This window comes from Lepisosteus oculatus, chromosome 7 (genome assembly GCF_040954835.1).
Source record: "Lepisosteus oculatus isolate fLepOcu1 chromosome 7, fLepOcu1.hap2, whole genome shotgun sequence".
In the NCBI taxonomy this organism is placed as follows: Eukaryota; Metazoa; Chordata; class Actinopteri; order Semionotiformes; family Lepisosteidae; genus Lepisosteus; species Lepisosteus oculatus.
Genome location: NC_090702.1, coordinates 38,200,662 through 38,224,232, shown reverse-complemented (window position 1 = coordinate 38,224,232; position 23,571 = coordinate 38,200,662). Strand labels below are relative to the sequence as shown.

At 36.0% G+C, this 23,571-nt stretch overlaps 1 protein-coding gene across 10 annotated transcripts in view; it reads left to right on the top strand.

Annotated features, from left to right (window-relative positions):
- cadps2 (Ca++-dependent secretion activator 2) overlaps positions 1-23,571 on the top strand; it is a 275,041-nt gene that overhangs the window by 111,678 nt on the left and 139,792 nt on the right. For 9 of the 10 annotated variants that reach the window (XM_069192475.1, XM_069192474.1, XM_069192473.1 and 6 more), the window contains exons 4-6: positions 12,498-12,578; positions 13,228-13,464; positions 14,566-14,687. In XM_069192475.1, the coding sequence (XP_069048576.1) occupies positions 12,498-12,578; positions 13,228-13,464; positions 14,566-14,687 (440 nt within the window). The remainder of the gene's footprint in view (positions 1-12,497; positions 12,579-13,227; positions 13,465-14,565; positions 14,688-23,571) is intronic. The other variant, XM_069192478.1, reaches the window with a different exon arrangement.

Sequence of the window (23,571 nt, the reverse complement as noted above, 5' to 3'; positions counted from 1 at the left end):
TGCGCAGCCAGGCAGAGCAGAAACTGCTGTGCACACTGTTGGCAGCCATGCAGAGCACTACATATAAGAGAGGATTCCAGTCGTTGATTGGGTCCAGGTGCAGCGTTAGCTTGGAAGGTTCAGGCAGTTTCAGATGGATTGCTGGATTAAACACAGACAGGAGGGTTTGTGCGAGAAGACTCTCAGGGTGATAGCCCAATCACAGAGACAGACAGAGGATAGGACAGGGCTGAGGTATCTGGTGCTGATGAGGTTATTACCCTTTAAGTGGGCGCAGACAGCTGCCCTGATCACGTACAGTAACTCACTGGACAGGGAGGCATGGTACTGGGAGTCACATGCAGATGTGGCTGGTTGCTGTGACTGGGGGCTGTGTGCTCTGGCATGCCCATGTGTTACATACATTAGCCATTAATAATTGTAACACAGGCCATGGGTGTATAATACAATAATTTCTATTTTCAAACCGTCATTTTGTCATTCATGGGGCAAGAATTTAACCTTCATACGTGGTGAGGAGGAACGTGTATGGCAATTTAAAACCCAAAGAGGCTGAAAACTGCCTTTGTCCATCTGTAACAGAACAGTCAGATCTGGAGTTTCAAAACTGGGTTAGGCCACCAGAGGGTGGCATAGAGAGACTCCAGAAAGAGGGAGAAAAGGAATAACTTGCATTACGTAGAAGCCGGGTACCCTATATAAATGCATAGAGAGTAAACAGAGGTTGTGAGAAACTCAACAGGTTTCACAAAGAGCAGCTACTTAAGTCCTTCCCATCTCAGCCCACCAGTAAAGTAACAAGGGTTTTAGAGCCAGTCCAGCCAAATGGGATTAACCAAATTGAGGAGCTGCTAACTTTATAGACCTACAGATTGAGAAAGAGACAGGCATGCAAAGAAATGGACCAGACTTGGAATGGGAAGGTCAATTATATCAAGGTTTGTCCAGATTCTACCTATCTCTTGTGAAAGGAGGTTTGTATGGGCAGATCCCGCATCCCATGCTGCCAAATATAGGGGATCTGTCACACCATCCATTCATCCATTTTCTAACTGTTTTACCCAGTATAGGGGTAAGGGGAGAACCGGAACCTCTCCTGGCAAGCAATGGACACAAGGCAGGATACATCCTGGATGGGACTCCAGTCCATCATGGTCACACAGACCCACATATTTACACCAGGGCTAATTTTTCCAGAAGCCAATTAACTTACCAGTATATCTTTGGACTGTGGGTGGAAACTTGAGCACCTGGTGGAAATCCACGTGAACATGGGGAGAACATACAAAATCCATGCAGATAGCACCCTAGGAATTGAACCCACTGTGTCACTGTGCTGTGTAGCTGCCTTTGTATAGCATTGAATTGTAGTAGAAATGATGTTTAAGGATGTGATGGAAAAGTATTTATTGCATGAAACCTTATAACAATAATACACCTGCGTTGGAACATATATGTATACTGCAGTAGTAATGGGGATCTTATTTTGGCACATCCCTGTTACACTCCTGTGTCCCATGGATAACATCCTTTAAAAGCCTCTGGAATAACTTATAGTGCCATAAAAAATCATGGATACAAATTAAGGGAGCCCTCTGTTGCAGTGCTTCATCAAACACTGTATAAATGTTTTTTAATTTAAGACATTTGTTTTCAATCAAGTGCTTAATTTTCTTTTCAAGCTGCATGATGCAGCGACAAGTTTTCAGTGACTCAGCTGTTACATTCATATTCTTGGCATTGCAATATTTCACTAGTGTGGACCATGAATACAAAACAAACTATACAAAAATATTTCCTTTTGACAAATATAAAAGACACAGATCTCTAAAGTATTTAGAAGCTGTGGGTCACATAAATATAGTCAAGAAAAGGAAGTTAGTCATTCTGACATTTCTGTACCATTTAACCTACAAATAAGTTCAAATGTTAAAACTCAATTTCCTAGTTTTTCATGGTGTCATCTCATATTCATTTATGAGGAGGAGGTGGAAGAGCTTCACAAGTCTAGGAAGCCTTGAAGTGGTAATAAATCAACATCCAAGAACTTCAGACAACTAGAGATATTTATCTAAATTTCAGGGAAAAGCGAGTGCCATTGAAAATCTGGGCAATATAATTAAACTTAGGTTATCTTTAGTTCTTCACTCATCAGAGCTGTATTTTTCAAAGTACTGAATATCTGTCTTAGAGTCATGGTAAATATTGCATTAATCAAAGATTTAACGTAATAAGATTGACAAGATTACTTTGATCATGTGTAGACATTACTTTTATGGTTCACTGGAGATTTTTGCTGAGTGTTGCCTAACACATTTTGACCTAATGGACTTTTTATCTTGCAATCAGGATAGTGTTACTGTAATTGTATATTGGAATCTTTCTGACGTTTTGTGAGTTTGAAGGGACACTGTGAAGGCTCAGCTCGTTGGCACTGGAGTTCTAACTTTAACGAGAAGGCCCTTTTTACCACCTGCATGTTGAGCTGATGTAGGAACTGAAAGTAGAAATCATATGACAACTGCTGTCAGCTAGGGTTTTATTGTCTCTATTGCCTAAAGATGTTCTTAATTTTCAGTTTATCTTTACCCTTATTTTGTTGTTTTTGGTTTCTAATTGTTTTGTCTCTTAGAAATTATTTGCTCTGTGTGGTTATGAAAACTACATCACCTACAGAATATCTTAACCTCTCTTTCAAAGAAATAAAGAATCTTAATTATTAGGTAGTTCAAGTACAGTAGGTAGCTGAGTCAGCATGTGTAGGGTGACACACCAGAAGAAGGCTCCACATCCTAAATGTTGTGTTTCCTCTCTTTTCAGAATGGAATAAACTTGTTCCTTTGCAGCCTATGCATGTTGACACAACTACCTACTTGAACTACTTCAGCCTACTTCTGCTGTGACCCACTAGGCCTTCTGCTAAGTCATTTTCTCGATCTTTGTCATTCCTTCTCCTCCTCCCTGGGCTACTTGCCCCCTTCTCTCACCAAACCGGCATTCTGTCTCTTCACAATGATCTGTTTCAAGACCAGGCTTTCTAACCACAGCCTATTCGTTTCCTGATTTTGTTGTTATAATAGTTCAGGTGGGTAGCTGCGTCAGCATGTGCAGGCTGCAAAGGAATAAGTAATAGGTTTATTCCATGCTGAAAAGAGAAGAAAGAAAACACAATGTTTTGGCCGTGGAGCCTTCTTCAGGTAACAGAAGAAGGCTCCACGACTGAAACGTTGTATTTTCTTTTTTTTCTTTTCAGCATCATTGTTATAATATCATTACTAAAGGATTAAACTCTGAATAAAGCTTTACTTGTTCCTTAATTATTAGGTGTCTGCTTTGGTGTTGAATTTGTTTGCCTTGGCTTTGCTTCAATATTTTACACAATATAAAATCCGAATTTTATTGTTGAAATGTAGCATTAGAATGAATAAGATCAATAGTCCACCTTGCTCACTGTTAAGCTGAATTGTTTTTAAAGGGGAGCTTACTTCAACTCAAAACGCAATCTTTTAAAACACTAAGTATTTGAGTCCACCACTGAAATGGAAAGATCGTTTATTTGACATATTTGCTTTCTATTTTAATGCAATATACTATGAATTAAATTTCAAGTTAGCAAAGTTGGTATTAATTAAAAAATAATTCACAATTCATAAGTATTCCAATATTCATCACGAAGTTCTACTGAGTGAAACCGGAAATACTTTAGTATTAGTAAACTCTCTTTTCAATCAAGCAGTGTTTTCTTTTGTATGTATAATCTTCTGTGTAACCTTTTTCTCAAACAACACACTCAAGATGTTTACTGGAGGAGACATGATTTTAGATTACCTCCTGTTGTGGCCTTTTGATTTAAATAGCATTGAGTTTCAGATATAACAGGCTTCTTATACAGTCTTTAACAGTATGGTGGGATGTGGTGAAGAGTTTGTGGATACATTTTCATTTCACAACATGTACTGTATTAATCTCCACTACAAAATGAAAGACTTTAAAGTATTACAATATGCTTTTCTTTGCAGAGCTTCTGTCACAATAGTCCTGAAAATATTTAGGAGAGTAGCTTTTGCCTGATCGCAGTGTTGTTGCTTACTGTATATTTTGGTGATATGAACGCTGTCTCATAAATTGATGAACTGAATAGCAACATTATCTGAAGCAAGTGGTTTAAGTGGTTTTGGTTATCCATTAAAACTTATATGCATATTTTAGAATGTTTTAAAAAACAGCACTACAGATAGAAGTGGTTTTTAAAAATCATAGTGTGCTTTGGAGAAAAAAGAAAAATGACTACTGAGAAGGTAGTTACAATTAGTTAGGTTATGGCCTTATTTCTTTAAATTGTATTACATTTTACAGAAACTGATGTGAAATAAATACCTTATGACGTTTGACTCTGAAGAATATAAAGAAGGTTTATAAATGAGAGGAGGTCATTCAGCCCTTCTAGCCTGTTTGAATTATCTCAGTGGATTGATTGAGTTACTAATTGATCTAAGGATCTTATTCAGCAAGGTCATCAACCTGTGGCAATATAGCCAATATAGCTTGGTAGCTTGCTCCATATTCCCACAGACCATTGTGTAAAGAAATGTTTTACACAATTTTTTACTCTTCTTAGGGATGTGGCTTTTGACACAAATCAGAGGCTCCTTAGTGGTTTCTGCATCTGTAACATGTCTCTGAACAGTTTTTAAACACTTAAACTGTTTTGTGTAACACATTTCTAAATGTTTAGCCAATCATACGTTACAACTGTTCTTTTACTCAATTGGCTTACCACATACTGTACAAGCAAGTAATAGAAGTTGAGCCTGCATACTTACATAGTTGTAAAGTTCTTTTCGTCCATTTTTATTTTCAGTATAAAAAATAATGGCGACTAAGACGTAGCACAATAAGTGTTTTGTTTATACAGGCTTCCTGGCATCTTTTAAACTCTTCTCTCCTTGCAGGATAATAGCTCACGTGGAGCTGTAAAAACTACTACATTAATAGTGCCTCTAATCTAACCAACAGTCTAAATCACCCACCCCCCACAAAAGCAGTGCAGAACAATACCTTACGAAGCATCAGTAAGAGTAATTAATGCACATGTTATCTCTGGTCCTCTTATACAGTATACAGTATACAGTATATCTATCTATATATTTCATGTGGTTAAATTGAATGTGAGTGCTTTCCATTCCAGACCTATCTTCCTAGGGAACCCTTGTTATTCACCTCTGAAGATTTATGTCTTGTGGGGAATTCAGCTGTTTAATGTACAGAACCTTCTAAAACAAATCCAGTTAAGATAAAATAAAAGCGATACAGATGCATGAGTATGACTAATGGCTAATGAAAATGGCCTCTTTCTAATAATATGCATATTATTTTTTATGCAGAATGTGGATCATTACCCCATAATTCCAGTAATATTCACGACATAAAGTTTTACTATAGTAGTTCAACTAGGTAGCTGCGTCAGCATGCGTAGGCTGCAAAGGAACAAGTAAAGGTTTATTCCATGCTGAAAAGAGAAGAAAGGAAACATCTGGTGTGGGTCTTCGGGTCTTCGGTTTCTGACTCCCGAAGAAGGCTTCACAGCCAAAATGTTGTGTTTCTTCTCTTTTCAGCAAGGCATAAGGATGTATTGTTACATTATATAAAGGCTAAAGTAAAACTTATGTAAAACTTTCTATCTTATTTTTGCAAATGTTGTTCTTGGCCAAATGTTAGCCACATGATAAGTTAGGATTATTACAAAGGCTAGTGATATGAATGATTACTGTTATGCTTCCGTTCACTGCAGAAGATAAAGCAATCTGTGCTTAAAAGTACCCTTGTATGTTACAATTGTGAAAAATCTTATTTTTCTTTAAATATTTTCCTTTTAACTTATCCATATTCAAATATTTGCATTACAAAACAATGAAATGTCAAAATGTTCTGAGTTCTCAGGTTCACATTAACACATTTTGTAGTCACATTCATAATTTGTGTGATATGACTCGGAAAACATTTCATGGCAGTGCTGCATATCTAGAAAATAATCCCAGCTGCGGAACATTGTCAATAAGTTGCTAGAATAAAATGTAATAGACAAGAAACAATTAAAGGCAGTAAAACATGATATTAGTGCATCTAAAGGTATGGAAAACATATGCGTCAAAAATACAACATAGAAGTATAAAAAAGCCTTTGTTCATTCTGGATGCTTCTATATCTACAGAAACAACTAAACATGTTACTTGAAGTTTACTCAGGTCTTATACAAACATACGAGTAATACTTTGCCTCTGGCCAATCAGGTAGGATCTGATTCTTGAATCTCATTACAATGTAAGGAAAAGAAATAACCTTAATTTAGAGTAATTATATCTTAAGGCCCTTATTCAATATACAACCCTTATTCATTGTTATTCCATTATATAATTTGTAATTATGATTACAGGCAAAAGAGAATAATATCGAAATTGAAAACTGCATGAGACTCAAATAATTCACTTCCACCAAACCCAACAGTATTTTACAAGATAAAAAATATATTATATATTTTAGTTATTTCTTTAGGTGCTGGTTCAGAAGCAGAATTATTTCTTAAAAGGTAATTTTTGCATTGTTAAAATATTACATGCTGGTATGACCTTACCATATTACTGACCTGCAAGTTAATTATTCATTCTGAAATGATCTATTTCATAACTTAAACATATCCTTTTCCTATATGCCTGAGGATACAGTTAATTGAAATATTATATGTAGGAAGATACTGATTCCTTAATCAGCTTCAAGAATCTGCTTCAATATTATTTTATTCACTGGACTGTGACAATGAAGTTAAATGAAGTAGCTGATGTAGCACACTGTCTAAAACAGAACACGATAATACAATCATTATTGTACCACAGGAAAAAAAAAGATAATTAGGCACACAAGGTAAAGAATTCTGTGTGCTTCAAATATGAAAAGTAATGAATATAATAAGATACGGCATGCTGTGTTCTCCATTAACTGATTTCAGATTTTACTATTTTTGCTGCAACAAGCTACCATTTGGATTAGAACATTTTGTATTTCTGATAGGAATTAAATAGAACAAATATTAACTAAATAATAATTAAAAATAATTCAGTTGGAATAACCTTGGAATAACACCAAGTAGAAAATAGAGCATAGCACAGGTAGGTTGAACAGCATATATTCTCTTACTATGCTAGATGGAGAATAAGTGGTTTCAATCCATTTGACTTCACTAAATTGAAATGCAGACCAATGTAATAGTTTTAAAAGATGTTGGACCAGTTTTACTAAAATAGTTCTGGCATCTTCAAATAACATGTCAGCTAACCTGACTTGGTTTTTCACAATTTATAATATTATTGTGTTTTGTTTAAAAACCTTTGAATAGAAAAACATAAACTTAGTTTTAAATGTAGCAAATCTCCGACACAATTACGTGTCATACAGTATATAAATAAAAAGCCGATCTATAGTAATTCATTGGTATAAAGTGTGTCCTGTGTTATGGTCTTCCCTATTATCTTGCCTCTTCAATCTTTGCTAATCCTTCCCATGAAGATATCCTTAATATGCAGCTTCCAATTTTTTTATGTTTTGATTCTTTTTCTAACACATTGTAAATGTGACTGTGACTTAAATTTAAGTGGTGCTGAATCCTTTAAAATATTAACTTATGTAATTAGTAAGTGAAGGTAATTTCTAACAGCAGCATTAAACGTAATCTATAGTTAGACAAAAAATGACTTCTGCTTGGAAACATGTCTTTAAATAGAAGTGTGTATAATCTAAATTACCTATCACCATGGAAGTTTAATTGGAAAACAAGTGCATTTAGAGTTACTTAAATCCCTTCTACCGTACGTACAGTACCTTGAATGCATGTAGCAATGTAACCCTATGTTTCTTTGCTTTAATTTGAAAGAAGAAATGCTGTTTCCTAACAAAAAAAGTAAACTTGTATGTCTAAATTAATAGTAATAATGCCAAATGGTAATCATTTACTTTGTCATAAGAACCTCCAAGCTGTGAAATCACTTTCCAACATTTTCCCTTTCCACCAGCTGTTGTTTACTGTAATGAAGATGTACCATAATTGTCTAAAGCCGTGGTTCTCAAACTATGGTATGCCGCCAGGTGGTACGCAATATGACCCTGGAAATGTGTTGTGTGCACTGAAAAATTGAGATGGGTTTTCATATTTTCTATTTTAATAAAATTAGTTTATGTGTCAAATACGCAGCATACGTACTACGATACAGCACACACTAATACTTGAGTGGACACAAGAGCTACTATGTAATTCTATACCATTGTATAGGAATGTGTGCTACGAACATAAGTGACCAATTGTATTTAAAAAAGTTATCTCCAGCAAATGGGAAGGTAGGAGAATGTGCCTGATTTTGGAACAATGCCAATCTTGTAAGCACAGGAAAGCATAGAAATATGTACTATGAACGTAAGTGACCAATTGTATTTTTTAAAAAGTTATCTTCAGCAAATAGGGAGGTAGGAGAATGTGCATGGTTTTAGAACACTGGCAATCTTGTAAGCACAGGAAAGCATGATAAATCTTTATTTATAAAAATATTTAAGAACTGTTCTAGGTTAAATTGAGAATAATACACCAAGCGTCTCGCTCCCATGCGCATGAAATAACTTCTTTCAACTTCTGAGACAAGACTCCTGAAACGGAAACAGGGAAAAATGCAAGCTTGCGGATTGCTTAAGCAGGTAAGCCCCACACTATTTTTGAAGAACTTTGTTTACTATTGTCAAAAGAGCTGACACGTATTATGTATGGAGAAAAAGCTGCTAAATAGCTCAACCTGTTGCCTCCTTCGAAAAACAGTTACACGTAGAATTATTGATATGGCAGATGATGTCAAAAGTACGCTGACAGCCCATTAAGATGAGCAGATGCTTTTCACTGCAGTTAGATGAGTCTGTAGATGTAGATGGTTTGGCCAATTTGCTTGTTTACGTTAAATATGAGTTTGAGGGTATGTCCCATGAGGACTTTCTGTTCTGTAAGCCGCTACCAACAGGAACTACAGGAGAGCACATATTTCAGCTTCTGAATGAATTTATCGAAGAGAATGGCATCGACTGGATAAAATGCTTTGGAGTTTGTACAGATGGTGCTAGAGCAATGACAAGCCGACACAGTGGTGTAGTTGCATGAATTAGAGAGGTTGCTCCAGATATGAAGTGGACGCACTGCAGCATCCACTGCGAGGCCTAAGCCGTCGAGAAAATGCCTGAGGATTTAAAATCTGTTAGACTCTGTTGTGAATTGTATCAAAGCACAACCAATTAATTCACATTTGCTTTGCTCGACTAAACAGGCTCACCCCTCTCACTGAAATGGTGCTTTTTTATTGTTAATTTTTATTCATTGTTTTTCCTGTTGTCATTCTGTAAAGCGTTTTGAGAAGCTGCCTTTAAAGGTGTTCTATCAAATAAAGTTTATTATTATAATATTTATCATATTTGTATGTGTGGATGTGCGCGCACACGTGCTCATGTTGGTCATTGAGATTTTCTGGGGTTCCTATGAGAATATGACTTGTAGGGTGGTACTTGGATGCTTTGGTTTGATCAGAGGTGGTACTTGGTCCAAAAAGTTTGAGAACCACTGGTCTAAAGTTATGAAAAGTACACATACTTGTAAGTTGTAATGGAATTTTTAGAAATACGTCTGGAGCAGTTATAATGTACAACAGCACAGGTGCACAAGGGAGTGACTAAAAAATAGTATTGGTTAGAGATACAAAGAAGAGCACATGCATACAGAGCTGGTTCTTCCACTACAAGCAGAATTTCATGCATTTAGTTATTAAGGTATGGATTCTGCTGCATTATAAATTGCAGGCTTTCCCAAAGAGCTGTTTCATTTTGTAATTATAGCAAAACTGTAAAATCTGTGGATGGATTTGTTCTGGTTCTTCCAATGCTCATTTCACATTATTAAGTGGAATTCATTTTCTGTCGTGGGAGAAATCTGGCCATTTTGGAATTTGTTCTTAACTTATGTGGTAAATTAAAAAAGTAGTTAAAAATATATTGCAAACAAGTTAAAGAAGAGAAAAATAAGGAAACACTTGTATTTGAAAGTTCACCTATGAATTTTGCACCTATCTAACATAAAAAGTGCTGTTGTGGGAAATTCTTCCTCAGAGGAGCAGGACACAGTCTTGTGCAGATTCAGTTTTATTGAGCTCTCAATAAGGAAAGCAACGAGTGCTGGGTCTGCCCCATAGAACAGACAAACTGCATGGGTGTCCCGGCTCTTATATACAGTCAGAAATAAGTTTTTCTCACAATTTGAGTGCTTGTCCTGTTCTTTGATATGTAATTACTTCTTGTCCTGCTCTGTCTTGCTCTAGGTTCTGTCCTTTGATATGCAGCAGGGATTGATCTGATTTATACTGTTTATGGTCTGTTTGTGGGTGTTGGTCCTGCCATTTGTTATGTACTGTAGCATTAAGTCACTGGGGCTGCTAAAGCAAGTCAGCTTTATTGCATCTTAGCATAACTTTTGTTGAAGGTTAAATTAACAGACCCCAGCAACACCTTCCACAATGTGATTAAGTGGTAATATTGCAATGCTGGTTATGTGATATACTATATTTACATAGTAATAATTGATTACACTTATATAGTGCTTTTCTGGACACTCCAGTCGAAGCGCTTTACAGGAAATGGGGACTCCTCTCCACCACCACCAATGTGCAGCATCCACCTGGATGATTTGACGGCAGCCATAGTGCGCCAGAACACTCACCACACATCAGCTATCAGTGTGGAGGAGAGCCGAGTAATGAAGCCAATTCATGGACAGGGATTATTAGGAGGCCATGATGGATAATGGCCGATGGGAAATTTGGCCAGGACACTGGGGTAACACCCCTACTCTTTTTGAGAAACGCCCTGGGATTTTTAATGACCACAGGGAGTCAGGACCTCGGTTTTACGTCTCATCCGAAGGATAGCGACTGTTTTTTTACAGTATAGTGTCCCCGTCACTGTACTGGGGCGTTAGGACCCACATGGACCGTGGGTGAGCGCCCCCTGCTGGCCCCACTAGCACCTCTAACAGCAACATCCTTAGTTTTTAGTCTCCCATCCAGGTACTGACCATGCTCACACCTGCTAAGCTTCAGTGGGTTGCCAGTTTTGAGTTGCAGAGTGAGGCTGCATGTCCCACTTCAGTGCTCAAGTGGAAAATGTAGATTTTAGGATTCTTGTGATGTGATTCAGTAGATATACAAAAGCTTTGTATTGTTTGTGCATGAAAATGTTAATTAAGGGTCACAAGAAAGTCCATAAAAATTGAAAACAACAATGTAAAGTGATTTAATACAGCAGGTCCTTGGGCTGCCAATTGCTCTGTGGATGGGGACTATGCACTGAGACATAGTCTTCCAACATCTTGAATTCTGCAGAAGAGATATGGCACCATTATTCCTTGAGATAGTCAATTAGCCTGTGTTTGATTGATGGAGGTATAAAATGCTGTCTCAGACATCATTCCAAAATATATCTTAAATGCTCAATTGGGTTCAAATCTGGTGACCTAGAATGATGTCTATTTGCTGAAAATGATGAAGAACGATTCATCTGTCCATTTCACATTTCTCCACTACCTGCTACTTTATGCCTGTGCTCTTTGTACCTCTGAACTCGCAATCTTGCATTGCCTGGTGGGATGAAAGCTTTGTGTACCTTTAACCCAACTTTGATATCTCATTCTGTTGAATTCTCAGCAGACGGGTTTTTATAAACCTGGCTGCTCATGCGTCATGTTGCTCTCCTGTTTTGCAATGCACTTTCAATTAATGTACAGATGTTACAAAACTGGTTTCTACACTTTCGTCATCTGCTGATGATGATACCGGGATCACCTTAAACACCATTGCATGTCAAACATTAATTAAGTTGAGCTGTGTTAATCACAGAAGCTTCTGCCAAATGTGCCCCAACAATCCCTTGTGCCCTAACAACACCTCTCTTTCAAAGTCACTCTGGTCCCCTCTTGCATTGTCTGTAATTATATGAAACCAGGCCTGTGCAGCAGTTTTATACATTACCATAGCATGCTGGGATGTTGTTGCTCAGCATACATCAATGTTTAAATCCTTACTTTCAGTAGACGTGGTTTTTAACCTTTTATTTGAGATTTTATTTTCACTACCTGTACTTGTTCACTGTGGTATTGAAGAATATTTTGATGATCCTAGCATAACAAATTTGATTGGTTTAATGTTTTCTTTATGACTTCCTTAGTGTCTCACCTTTTACAAGTACAGGTTCTTCTTTTTGTTTTTAATTAGTTTTAACTCAAAATGATGCTACATTTCTATTACATTACAGTAAATGATCAGCTGTGTGTAATTCACCTTACACCACTCTAATTAGTCATTTAAAAAATAAATGTGCCATTACAGAAATAAAATGGTTCATTGCAAGCTGTTTTTTCTGCTTTTTCTCAGCTTGACAATGCAGATGAACAGGCTGCACAAATTCGAAGAGAGTTGGATGGTCGATTGCAACAGGCTGATCTGATGGCAAAGGTAGGTCTATTATTATCCTAACTGGAAAGGTATTATTATTATTGAGTTTCCATCAGTTTAAAAAGCAAAACATTCTAAACCTCCCCCCAGTGTAATAAGAAGCTATAACAAAGAGAGTGCCAGAAATCTTATTATAATACTGTATACTATATTTTGCAGATTCTGTTTTGAATTACATTGTGAGACTCATGAATCATAATTACTGTTCGTTCTTTTGTTCTTAAAAAAAAGAACTTAGTTGGTTTGAATAATTTCATTGGATATTGTGATTATGTGTACACGATGTAATGGCTCCCATATATATTTGACATATGCAAAACCATTTTTTAGACATACAAGATTGAGAATAAATGAATCATGCCATGCTTACCTTGGAATAGTATTGCATTCTTTTACTATTTGGTCTGTAAAGTGTTCATGTTAGGAGTTAAATTACTTCAGCTATAAAGCCAAACTAATTCCATCACTTGGACCTTGCATGTAGTCTCCATTACTGGTGAATTTATGCAGTAGTTTCCTTAATTTTACAAAGCTTTTCTGCTTGTGAGGCTATTCATGCTTCTGACTTTATAAATGTAAAAATTTGACAGTAACTCTAGGAAAGATCAGTGATAATATACTGTAGGTCTGTTCTGATGATCTTCCTCAGGAGAGGAAACTTCCAAAGTTTGTTTCCAAAGAGATGGAAGTCATGTGTATTGAAGAGTTAAAATCCTCAGTGAATTTGCTTATGGCCAACCTGGAGAGCCTGCCCGTTTCAAAAGGAGGACCCGATTTCAAACTTCAAAAACTGAAACGGTCACAGAATTCCTCCTTCCTAGAAATTGGAGATGAAAATGACATTCAGCTATCTAAATCTGATGTTGTTCTTTCATTTACACTGGAGGTGAGTTCTTTTATAATATTACTTTTCTTTCACCAACAAGTTACTTCAAGTTGTTATTGAAAAGTGTGGCTGCCTGATGGGTTGTAACTCATGTTTAAGGTACTTAGATGAAATATTCAAACATTAGAAAAATGAATGGGGAAATTTATTTTACAGTGAAAAATATAAAACAATATACCACCTTCACCAGTAGATTTACAGTATGTTTACAAGGGACAATAGTTTATTCCATCCTTCTATTTATTTTGAAAACAGCTTTATCTAGTACAGGATCACAGGGCAGCCAGAACCTAACTCTGCAAGCAACAGATGCAAAACAAGACACGAGTCGCTCTCAGGACATCCATAGGCACAAACACACACATAATCACACCAGGGCCAATTTTATAGAAGCCAATTAACCTACTAGTATGTCTTTGAATTGTGGGAGGAAATGGTAGCACCAAAAGGTAACCCACACAAACACAGGGAGAACATACAAACCACAAATAATGCACCTCACGAATTTAACCAGGGCTCCAGTGCTGGATGAGAACAATGCTAATCACTGTACCACCCAATTGGGCCACCCAGTACTTAATTGCATCCATCCATTTTCTGATTGTTTCACCCTAATCAGGGTTGCAGAGGAGCTGGAGCCTATCTTGGCAAGCAAAAGTGAACAAGGCAGAGTACACCCTAGATAGGACACCAGTCCATTACAGGCACACACTAACACTACGGGTAATTTTCCTAGACATCAGTTAACCTACAGTACCAATATGTCTTTGGACTGTGGGTTGGAAACTGGAGCACCAGGAGCAAACTCATGCGAACCCATGGGGAGAACATACAAGCGTCCCAGGTCTACAATTGAACCCAGGGCCCCCCAGCGCTGCAAGGCAGCAATGCTAACCACTACAGTACCATACCACACTTTCATGTTTCCAAATTCTAGAAATGTATTTTTTTGTGTTGATGTGGTTAAAAGAGTGTTATACTGTATATAAATACATTTGTTGTGTTTTTTTTAATAGAACATTTGAAATGCTAACTAGCTGCTTTATCAAGTAGACACATTAAACTGATTATTTAATTTTGATGATTTATTTGTTGTTTCAGATTGTTATTGTTGAGGTGCAAGGATTGAGATCAGTGGCTCCCAACAGGATTGTATATTGTACAATGGAAGTAGAAGGAGGAGAAAAGCTACAGACAGACCAAGCTGAGGCTTCAAGACCCCAGTAAGACTGTATTTAATATCTAATCTCTCAGTGCATTCAGGTCTTGAAATTATGCTATCAATAAAATATCAGTATTTGTTTTCATGTTTATTATTCTGTAGCCTGGGAAAGAACACACCGTACTACAATAAACTTAAATGGGGATTCTTTTTATTCTGGATCTGCATGAAATCATAAAAATGAACGTTCGTGTCTTAAAGCGACAGCTACCAATTTCAGTTTCAGATTTCAAATATCCACTTTGTAACCACCCGGTTACAATTCCATTAGATTCTGTTTCTAACCCGGAAGCCCATTCATTTACCACTATGTGTTTGGACTGCTATTTTATGATATTTCATGAATATCAATGAATATTTGTACACATTTCTGTTAACCAATGTTTCCAAAATGTCTTTACTTTGGAATAATTATCTTCCTGTAAAATAAATCTTGATGGCTGTAATGTTATTTTACTTACATACTTCTGATAAAAAATGAAATGTATGCTTTATTCTATGTAGTATGCAGTGATGTGAAGCAGTTATTTTGCAATTACTGTATAATATTCTGTTTGTGGGAAAGATGAAGATAAACATAAAACCACTAATGAACATGCAAGCAAGATTTTGAGGTACATAGAAACGTTATTATAAGATAAGCAAAAATGTGATTATATACCAAACACAAACAGGGCTCTATACCTTGAAACGAAAATGTTCTTGCATTTGCGTCCAACAGCTAACGTGCTCCTTTTCCTTACTCCTTACTGTGTTCCACCTCACCTGCAGATCACACTCTGTGCCATTTCTTACCACAAAGACTGTTTTACAAGTAATGCTTCAGCAGAATAGCTCACTTCTACAGACAACTACCACACTTCTGGAACTACTGCTAACCACATTGAAAATAGCCTCAGCAGGTTCCTGATATGGGGTTTCTAATATATACATATACAGTATTATGACCAAATAATGCATTACAAAATTAAAGGAATACTCCTGAAAATTCTGTTGTTAAAAATGTTAAGAAAATACAGGTGATGCATTATACTTCTGAAGAGCTGAATTACTGATTAATTACAACAATATCTAGCATAATAGACTACATTTATTCACTGTTTGGATGGCATATTCTGGCATTCAGTTTGCCATATATATTATTACTTGAAAGTTCTCTTTGATTGGCACACTCTTTATAAGATTTAAAGCAATTGTATTTACACTGTTGGTTCAATCACAGTATTACCTTTGTATTTCAGACACATTATATAGGCCGAAATGCTCATTACAGATGAAGGAGATAAAAAATCTAAAACAGCAAATGATTTAACCATTTATCAATGTATACAACATTATTAAATTAAAAATGTAAAAAATGTGGCAAATTAAACTATACCACAAAGTGAAATAGTTAGAAACAGCAAAATATAAGTAGATACAGTTGACGTTTCTTATGAACTACTATGATTGCAGTACTATATGAATGTAGAAAATTGGCAGAAATTATCAAAAGAACTCCGATTATAATTTTCCTTGTTTTAGTCTATAATTTTGCTTAACGTGCAAGATCATGTGATCATGAATATGTCAGGCATATGTGTGGAGAACTGCTAATAGCAGTCTGGTACATTGTTTTAAAATTACAGCTGGAAAAGGATGTGGTAAACCATCCGTTTTTCTAAGTGAATGAAGTTTAACTACCACTTAATTGCTTGAATGCTCTCATTTATTTCTCATACACATATAATTGTGCATAAATAATCATATAACATTGCGCTCTCCAGGCAATTGAGAATGATGAAAACCATTCCGAGGACAGGCAGTACACAACACTATAAAAGATTTAAGAAATATGAAAAATCAGGATTCTTCATACTTAGCTTTCCATTAATGCATGCAGTCGATTAACAGTAGAATAAAAGAACAATGGGGTTGAGATGGAATTTATGTCCATTTTAAAGTGTTGGTAAAAAGTAATCTGACAGTATTGTTTCATTTTCCTGAATTAATTTTCATATCACCTTTAATGTAATACTAATTGAAACAAAAAGACATTGTCAACAAAATTTATGTAGACTTCCAGCAAGGACCTCCTGTATAATTCATTAATTTTTGCCTGCTGTGATACTGTAATTCACTGCAGTGACTTCTCAATGCCATCTGTGTCCTCTTTGCTTGTCATATAGCATGAGAAGATGTTTCTCCCCCTTCTAGAGACAAGATTAATTGCACACATTATCTTATTATGAATAACATTTTAATTCAAATCAATTTGAGTTCCTAATATTTTAATTTTAAAACAAGTTTGTGTTAGAATGTGTGCCACATATTTAATAAAAAAATATCATTATCAGTTATAGTGATAAAGAATTCAGTTGGTTTTCATCAATCAAAACGTAGTTATGAAACCTCTGCTTTAAAGCATTTCTTACTAGTTATATTTAGGTTGTAAAATATCTGTCAGTTCTAAGATAATAAGCTGTACAGTTTAAGAGCGAATTATATTTTCATAATTTACTTTGATGTTTGACACAAAGGAAAGATTTACCTTTCTTGTCTTCATTGATATTGCTAATTTTATTTCTAAATTTATTTTTGAATATAAATAAAAATAAAATACATCTCTTTTGTTGTCTGTGCACTATTTGAAATTGTGGGTTAAGACTGGACACTACACTTGTTAACAGCCTGCTTTGCTGCAGGACTAAATTAATTCTCAGCTGATATGATGTGCATTTTAGTGTTTCATGCTGATGAGTAAATAACAGTAGCTTAATTATATGACCTCATGTAATGTACAACCATCCATTTTGATCCTTTTCATTAATAGATTTAATAGGAAAGGACAATATAATATTATCCTTAATCTCATGAGGTCACTGTACAATATGCCAACAAGAGGCTATGATTTTCCTTAAACAGTAAATGTATTTCAGACTTAATGCAAAGAGGGCACATTAACAGGGTGCTCTTTAATTTTTTTAGCATCTCAGAGTAGTATATATAATCATTAATTACAAATGGGAAGAATAAATTCAAAAGGGCAGATTTGTCTGTGTTTTAAGAGCAAATTAAATTGCAAAATCATGTTCATTTTTGCATCTCCTTTGATTTAAGATTTCACATATGCATTAATCCATGTACATGCTTTTACTTAAATTAATAATTTAACCACTATTAAAGTGGACCCTTTAATAAATTAATCTGGGGAAAAATTAATTATTGTAACTAAAATGAAACATATATGCATAACAGTTATTAATTCCAAAAGGATTAATTAAGATCGTTACTGGTGTGGGAAATTATTAATCAGAGGAGCAGGACACAGTCTTTCACAGATTCAGTTTTATTGAGCTCAATAAGGACAGCTACACTTGTTGACTCTGCCCCACAGAACAGACACTCTGAAAGGGGGTTCCAGCCCTTATATGCAGTATGGGCTCAGAAAAAAAGTTTGGTGGTTTGCTATGGATATTTCTCCTGTTCTTTGATATGTAGCATATGGTGAACTGTCTTGACTTGCTCTTACTCCTATCCTTTGATACACAACAAAAATTGAACTGTTTTATCCTGTTTGTTGGTACAGTTGCAAGAAAGAAATTGTGAACCCTTTGGAATTACCTGGATTTCTGCATTAATTACTCATAAAAATGTGGTCTGATCTTCAACTTAAATAGACAAACACAATCTGTTTAAAATAATAACACAAACAATTGTACTTCTTTTCAATACTTGTTAGAAACACATCGTTTAAACATTCACAATCTAGGTTGGAAAAAGTTTGTGAACCTCTAGGCTAACTTCTCCAAAAGCCTGTTGGGAGTCAGGTGTTCCAATCAATGAGATGAGATTGGAGGTGTGGGTTGGAGGTGCCCTGCACTATAAACAAGGCACACAAAGGTTGGTTACTAACAGAGTCTGCTCTTCTCAAGAAAGAGCTTTTCATTTGAACCATGCCCTGATCAAATGGAATATCAGAAGACCTTAGAAGAAGAATTGCAGATATGGATAAAGCTGGAAAGGGCTTCAAAAGCATTTTGAAAGACCTGGATGTTCATCAATCCACAGTAAGACAAATTGTCTACAAATGGAGGAATTTCAGTAATGTTGCTATACTCCCTAGGAGTGGGCGTCCTGCAAAGATCAAGGCAAGAGCGCAGCGTGCAATGCTGAAGGAGGTGAAAAAGAACAATGGGGTAACAGAAATCTCTTAAACTGCAGAAATCTCTTGAACTTGCCAAAGTCTCTGTTCATGTGCCCACTATAAGAAAAACCCTGAACAAGAATGGTGTTAATGGAACGACACCACGGAGGAAACCACTGCTCTCCAAAAAAAAAAACTTTGCTGCACGTCTCAAGTTTGCACAAGACCACCTGGATGTTCCACAACACTTCTGGGACAATGTTCTGTGGACGGATGAGAAGAAAGTTGAACTGTTTGGCAGAAACGCTCAACGCTATGTTTGGAGGGAAAAAAAGCACTGCACACCAACATCAAAAGCTCATCTCAACCATGAAACATGGTGGAGGAAGCATCATGGTTTGGGGCTGTCTTGCTGCCTCAGGGCCTGGACAGTTTGCTATCATAGAGGGAGCAATGAATTCAAAATTGTATCAAGAACTTTTACAGGAGAATGTCAAGGTAGTGGTCCATCACCTGAAGCTTAATAGAAGTTGGGTGATGCAACAAGACAATGACCTGAAACACAGGAGCAAATCAACAACAGAATGGCTTAAACAGAAGAAAATGTGTGTTTTGGAATGTCAGAGTCAGAGTCCAGACCTTAATCCAATTGGGATGCTGTGGCATGACCTGAAGCGGAGCTGTTCATGCAAGGAATCCCAGAAATATAGATGAACTGAAACAGTTTTGTAAGGAGGAATGGTCTAAAATACATCTAACCATTGTGCAAGTCTCATCAGCAGCTATAGGAAACATTTGCTGGAGGTTAGTGTGGCTAAAGGAGGTTCTACCAGTTACTAAATACAAGGGTTCACATACTTTTTCCAGCCTAGACTGTGAATATTTAAACTATGTGTTCAATATTGACAAGAAGGAGTACAACTGTTTGCGTGTTATTAGTTTAAACAGATTGTATTTGTCTATTTTTGTGGCTTAGTTGAAGATCAGAACACATTTTTATGAGTAATTAATGCAGAAGTCCTGGTAATTGCAACTGTATTTTTATGGTTATGGTTATTGGGCCTCTCTTTTGTTACAGTATGTAGCGTTAAGTAACTGGAGCCACTAAAGCAAGTCAGTTTTATAATGTCTTAGCTTAACTTTTGTTGAAGGCTAAATTAACAGATCCCAGCAACACCTTCCACAATGTGGTTAAGTGGTAATATTGTAACGTGCAATATTTACATGTCCCACTTTATTATCACTATTAAAATAACAAGTTTATTTAAATCCACTCATTTATTTTCTAACCACTTCTTCCTATTCAGGATCTTAGGGAAGACAAAGCCTATCCTGGCAGCAACAGGCACAAGGCAGGAAGTAAAAGTTTATTTCTTGCTTAAACGCAGGAAGAAGAAAACCTTTTGAGTTGTTGAGCTTTCTTTGTGTGAGTAACACACATGAAGAAGGCTCAACAGCCAAAATGCTGTGGTTCCTCTTTATACTTTTCATAGAGGAATTAGCCTTTACTCATTCCTTTACAGCCAATGTACTGTATGCTATTAGAGCTTCCCACTAATACACAGGAGATTTTAGACCACAAGCCATAAGTGAAAAATAATCTTTAGTTATCGCAGAATAAAATTTTTAGATCTAAAAAATCAATTTCTAATGCTGTCATTTGAAGTGTAATGCTCTGTTACCTGTTATGAAGTTTGATTTGTAATTCTATAAATATTGTAGCAGCCCAGGGGCACAAAGTGTGTGCTACCCTGTGTGTGTAAAACAGAGCCCTGACTGTAAATTGCACTATCTGACTGCTGCATTGTCAGCACATGTTAATAACCTTGCTTGTTAGAGCATTGTAAATATTGGGTTTAATACTTAATGTTTGAAATTTTTGCTTGTTGAGTGAATTATCATTTTCTGCATTGTTTGAAATTGAGGTCTGTTTTTAGAATCAAGTTGGACAAATATTTAATTAACACTGTTAAACAAAGCTGCTGCCTGTTAAAGCAATGTTGTTTGTTATAAACAATGCTCAACACTGAAAGCTGCATTGTATAATTTGATGTGTGTGCTTGCATACACTGAGAATGTTTTTTCTTTTTAGCATACTTAAGTATACTTTTATATTTTTTCTTACTGTTAGTTCTTTGGAAAGGGTAAGAAGGTAAAGTATCTTCTATGGTTTTAGCATTCTCTTTACTGCTCTAAAATACTACAATGTATTTTTCAGAATCGTTTGCTAATATATAACACAGCTAGAGTAAATGTATGGGCATAATCTTTTTTATATACAGCATCTGCGTCAAGACTAACTTTACATTGTACACTGGATCAGAGAACAGCATTTTCAGGTGTCTGTAACCTGTTTAGCATTTTTTATTAACAAATGCATATACTCAAGCCAGCTAATTTAAACAAAAAATGAAATGTGTGCATAATTTTAGAACATATGGAAAACACTGCAATTTAATTTGATGACATTTGTGGTTTTGGTAGGTTTTTAAAAATACTAAGTACTGAGAAGGTTTGTTTACATGTATCGGTTTTAATTGTAAGGTTGTCACATCAGTATAAACCAGAACAAATTCTCCCATTAGATTTCTACCTATTATATAGATTATACACTTTAATCCAGACATTGTTGTTCATTTCCATTATAAGGCAGGATTATGAGAACCCTATCAATGCTGTTCCTAAAGAAGAAAATCTAGTCCTTTTTTTAGATGTCTCTTACATTGGTTTTAGTCTATTTAGATTGGCATAACTATATCAAGTTATGAACTTGGATTCGTCACATTTTGTTTGAAAATCACTTAGTGGTACATAGTGTGACGGATTTTTTTTTCTTTGAAGCTTAGAAAGACAATCACTGATAAGGCTTTATTCGCTGATAATGAAGGAGAAAAGATTTCTTGCCTTAAACTATTCATGCTTGTTGAATAGAAGTGAATCTCTGTGTGTCAAAGTCATTATTAATTAAATAATAACCAGTTCTGTAGTAGACAAAGTCCAATGAAGATGAGAAAGTAATAAAATCAGAAGTTAGATTTTATCAGAAAAATATGTTAAAAAAATAAAAATAAATAGACAAAGTTGTGAAATTAATATAAGGGAAAGTAGTATTCAAAACTATGTGTGGGGCACTACACTTTTTAATATGCTAGACTGTGCTTGGGAAAAGGGAGAGTATCTACTGCAATGTAGAGCCATGTTTAGGGCTTTGCTTGAATTATAACCTTGAGTCTGTTTGGATACATCTCTATCAACTTTGCCCACCTAGAGGGAGGAATATTTGCCCATTCCTCCTTACAGAATTGTTCAAGCTAAAACTGCATGGTGGACTGCCCTCTTCAAGTCATTCCAACGATTTTCAATGGGATTCTGACTAGGCCACTCAAGGACATTCACCTTATTGTCCTTCATCCACTGTACAGTTGCCTTGGCGGTGTGCTTTTGGCCATTGTCATGTTGAAAGATGGACCATCTTCCTATTTTCAACTTTCTGGCTGAGGGCTGTATGTTTTCAAGAATTGGCCTGTATTTTGCACCATCCATCTTCCCTTCTACCCTGACAAGTGCCCCTGTCCCAGCTGAAGAGCACCCTCCACAACGGGATGCTGCCACCACCATATTCTTTGGATGGAAGATGTATTGGGTTTTTGCCAGACATACCGTTTTGCATTCTGGACAAAAAGTTCAATTTTGGTCTTCTGACCAAAGCACCTTTTGCCACTTGGCCACAGAATCTTTAAGGTGGTTTTAAGCAAAACATAAATGTGACTTGATGTGTCATTTTTTAAGGGAGTGGCTTTTTTCTTGAAATCCTCCCATACAGGCCTGATTTGTGGAGCGCTTGTGATATTGTTGTCACATGCACACAATAACCAGTCTTTGCTACTGTATAAAGGTCTTTAGCTCGTTCAAAGTTGCCATCGGCCTCTTGGTTGCCTATCTGATCAGTCTCCTTCTTGCTTGGTTATTCAGTTTGGAGGGACAGCCTGATCTAGGCAAGATCAGGTTGGTGCCATACGCCTTCCACTTCTTAATTATGGTCTTGACTGTGCTCCATGGGATACTTAATAAAGCCTTTTAAATCTTTTTATACCCATCTCCTGACTTGTGCCTTTCCTAAACTTTATCTCAAAATTCTTTTGAAAGCATCTTTCCGCCCATAGTGGATTCTTTGCTTGGAAATGCAAGCAATGGAATCCTCCAGAAACATTTGCTTTTATTCTGAGCTGATCAAAATCACCACAATTGATCACAGGTGGGAGCCAATTAGTTTGTTGTGTGATCTGTAAGGTGATTGGTTATACCTGAGCAAGTTTACAAATGCAATTGTAAGTGGAATGTTCACTTATCCAAATAAGGTATTTTACTGTTGTAATATTAATTATTTTTTAGAATGTTTTATAATTTGATTTTCACTTGGATAAGATAAGATATATTGTGTGTAAATAAAAATGGAACAAGGCTAATTTAATTTGTTTTTATTTTCAGAGAGTCATACAACAAAAGGTACATATTTTGAAAGGGGGTGGTGTATTTCTATGCCCACTGTAAAAGGGAGCTACATGATTACTATAAATTAGAATTTGTTCTTAGTTGTAGTCCAGTTAAATAAAGGTTAAAAAAAAGATGCTCAGATCAAGAGGGAGTCCGCTATTCTGTTTACATAACTTGTAACATGAGCAGCTTTTATGACAAATTGGTAAAGGGAAGCATCAGATACACCCTACAGCCAAGATATAAAGTGAAACAGTAGTTAATT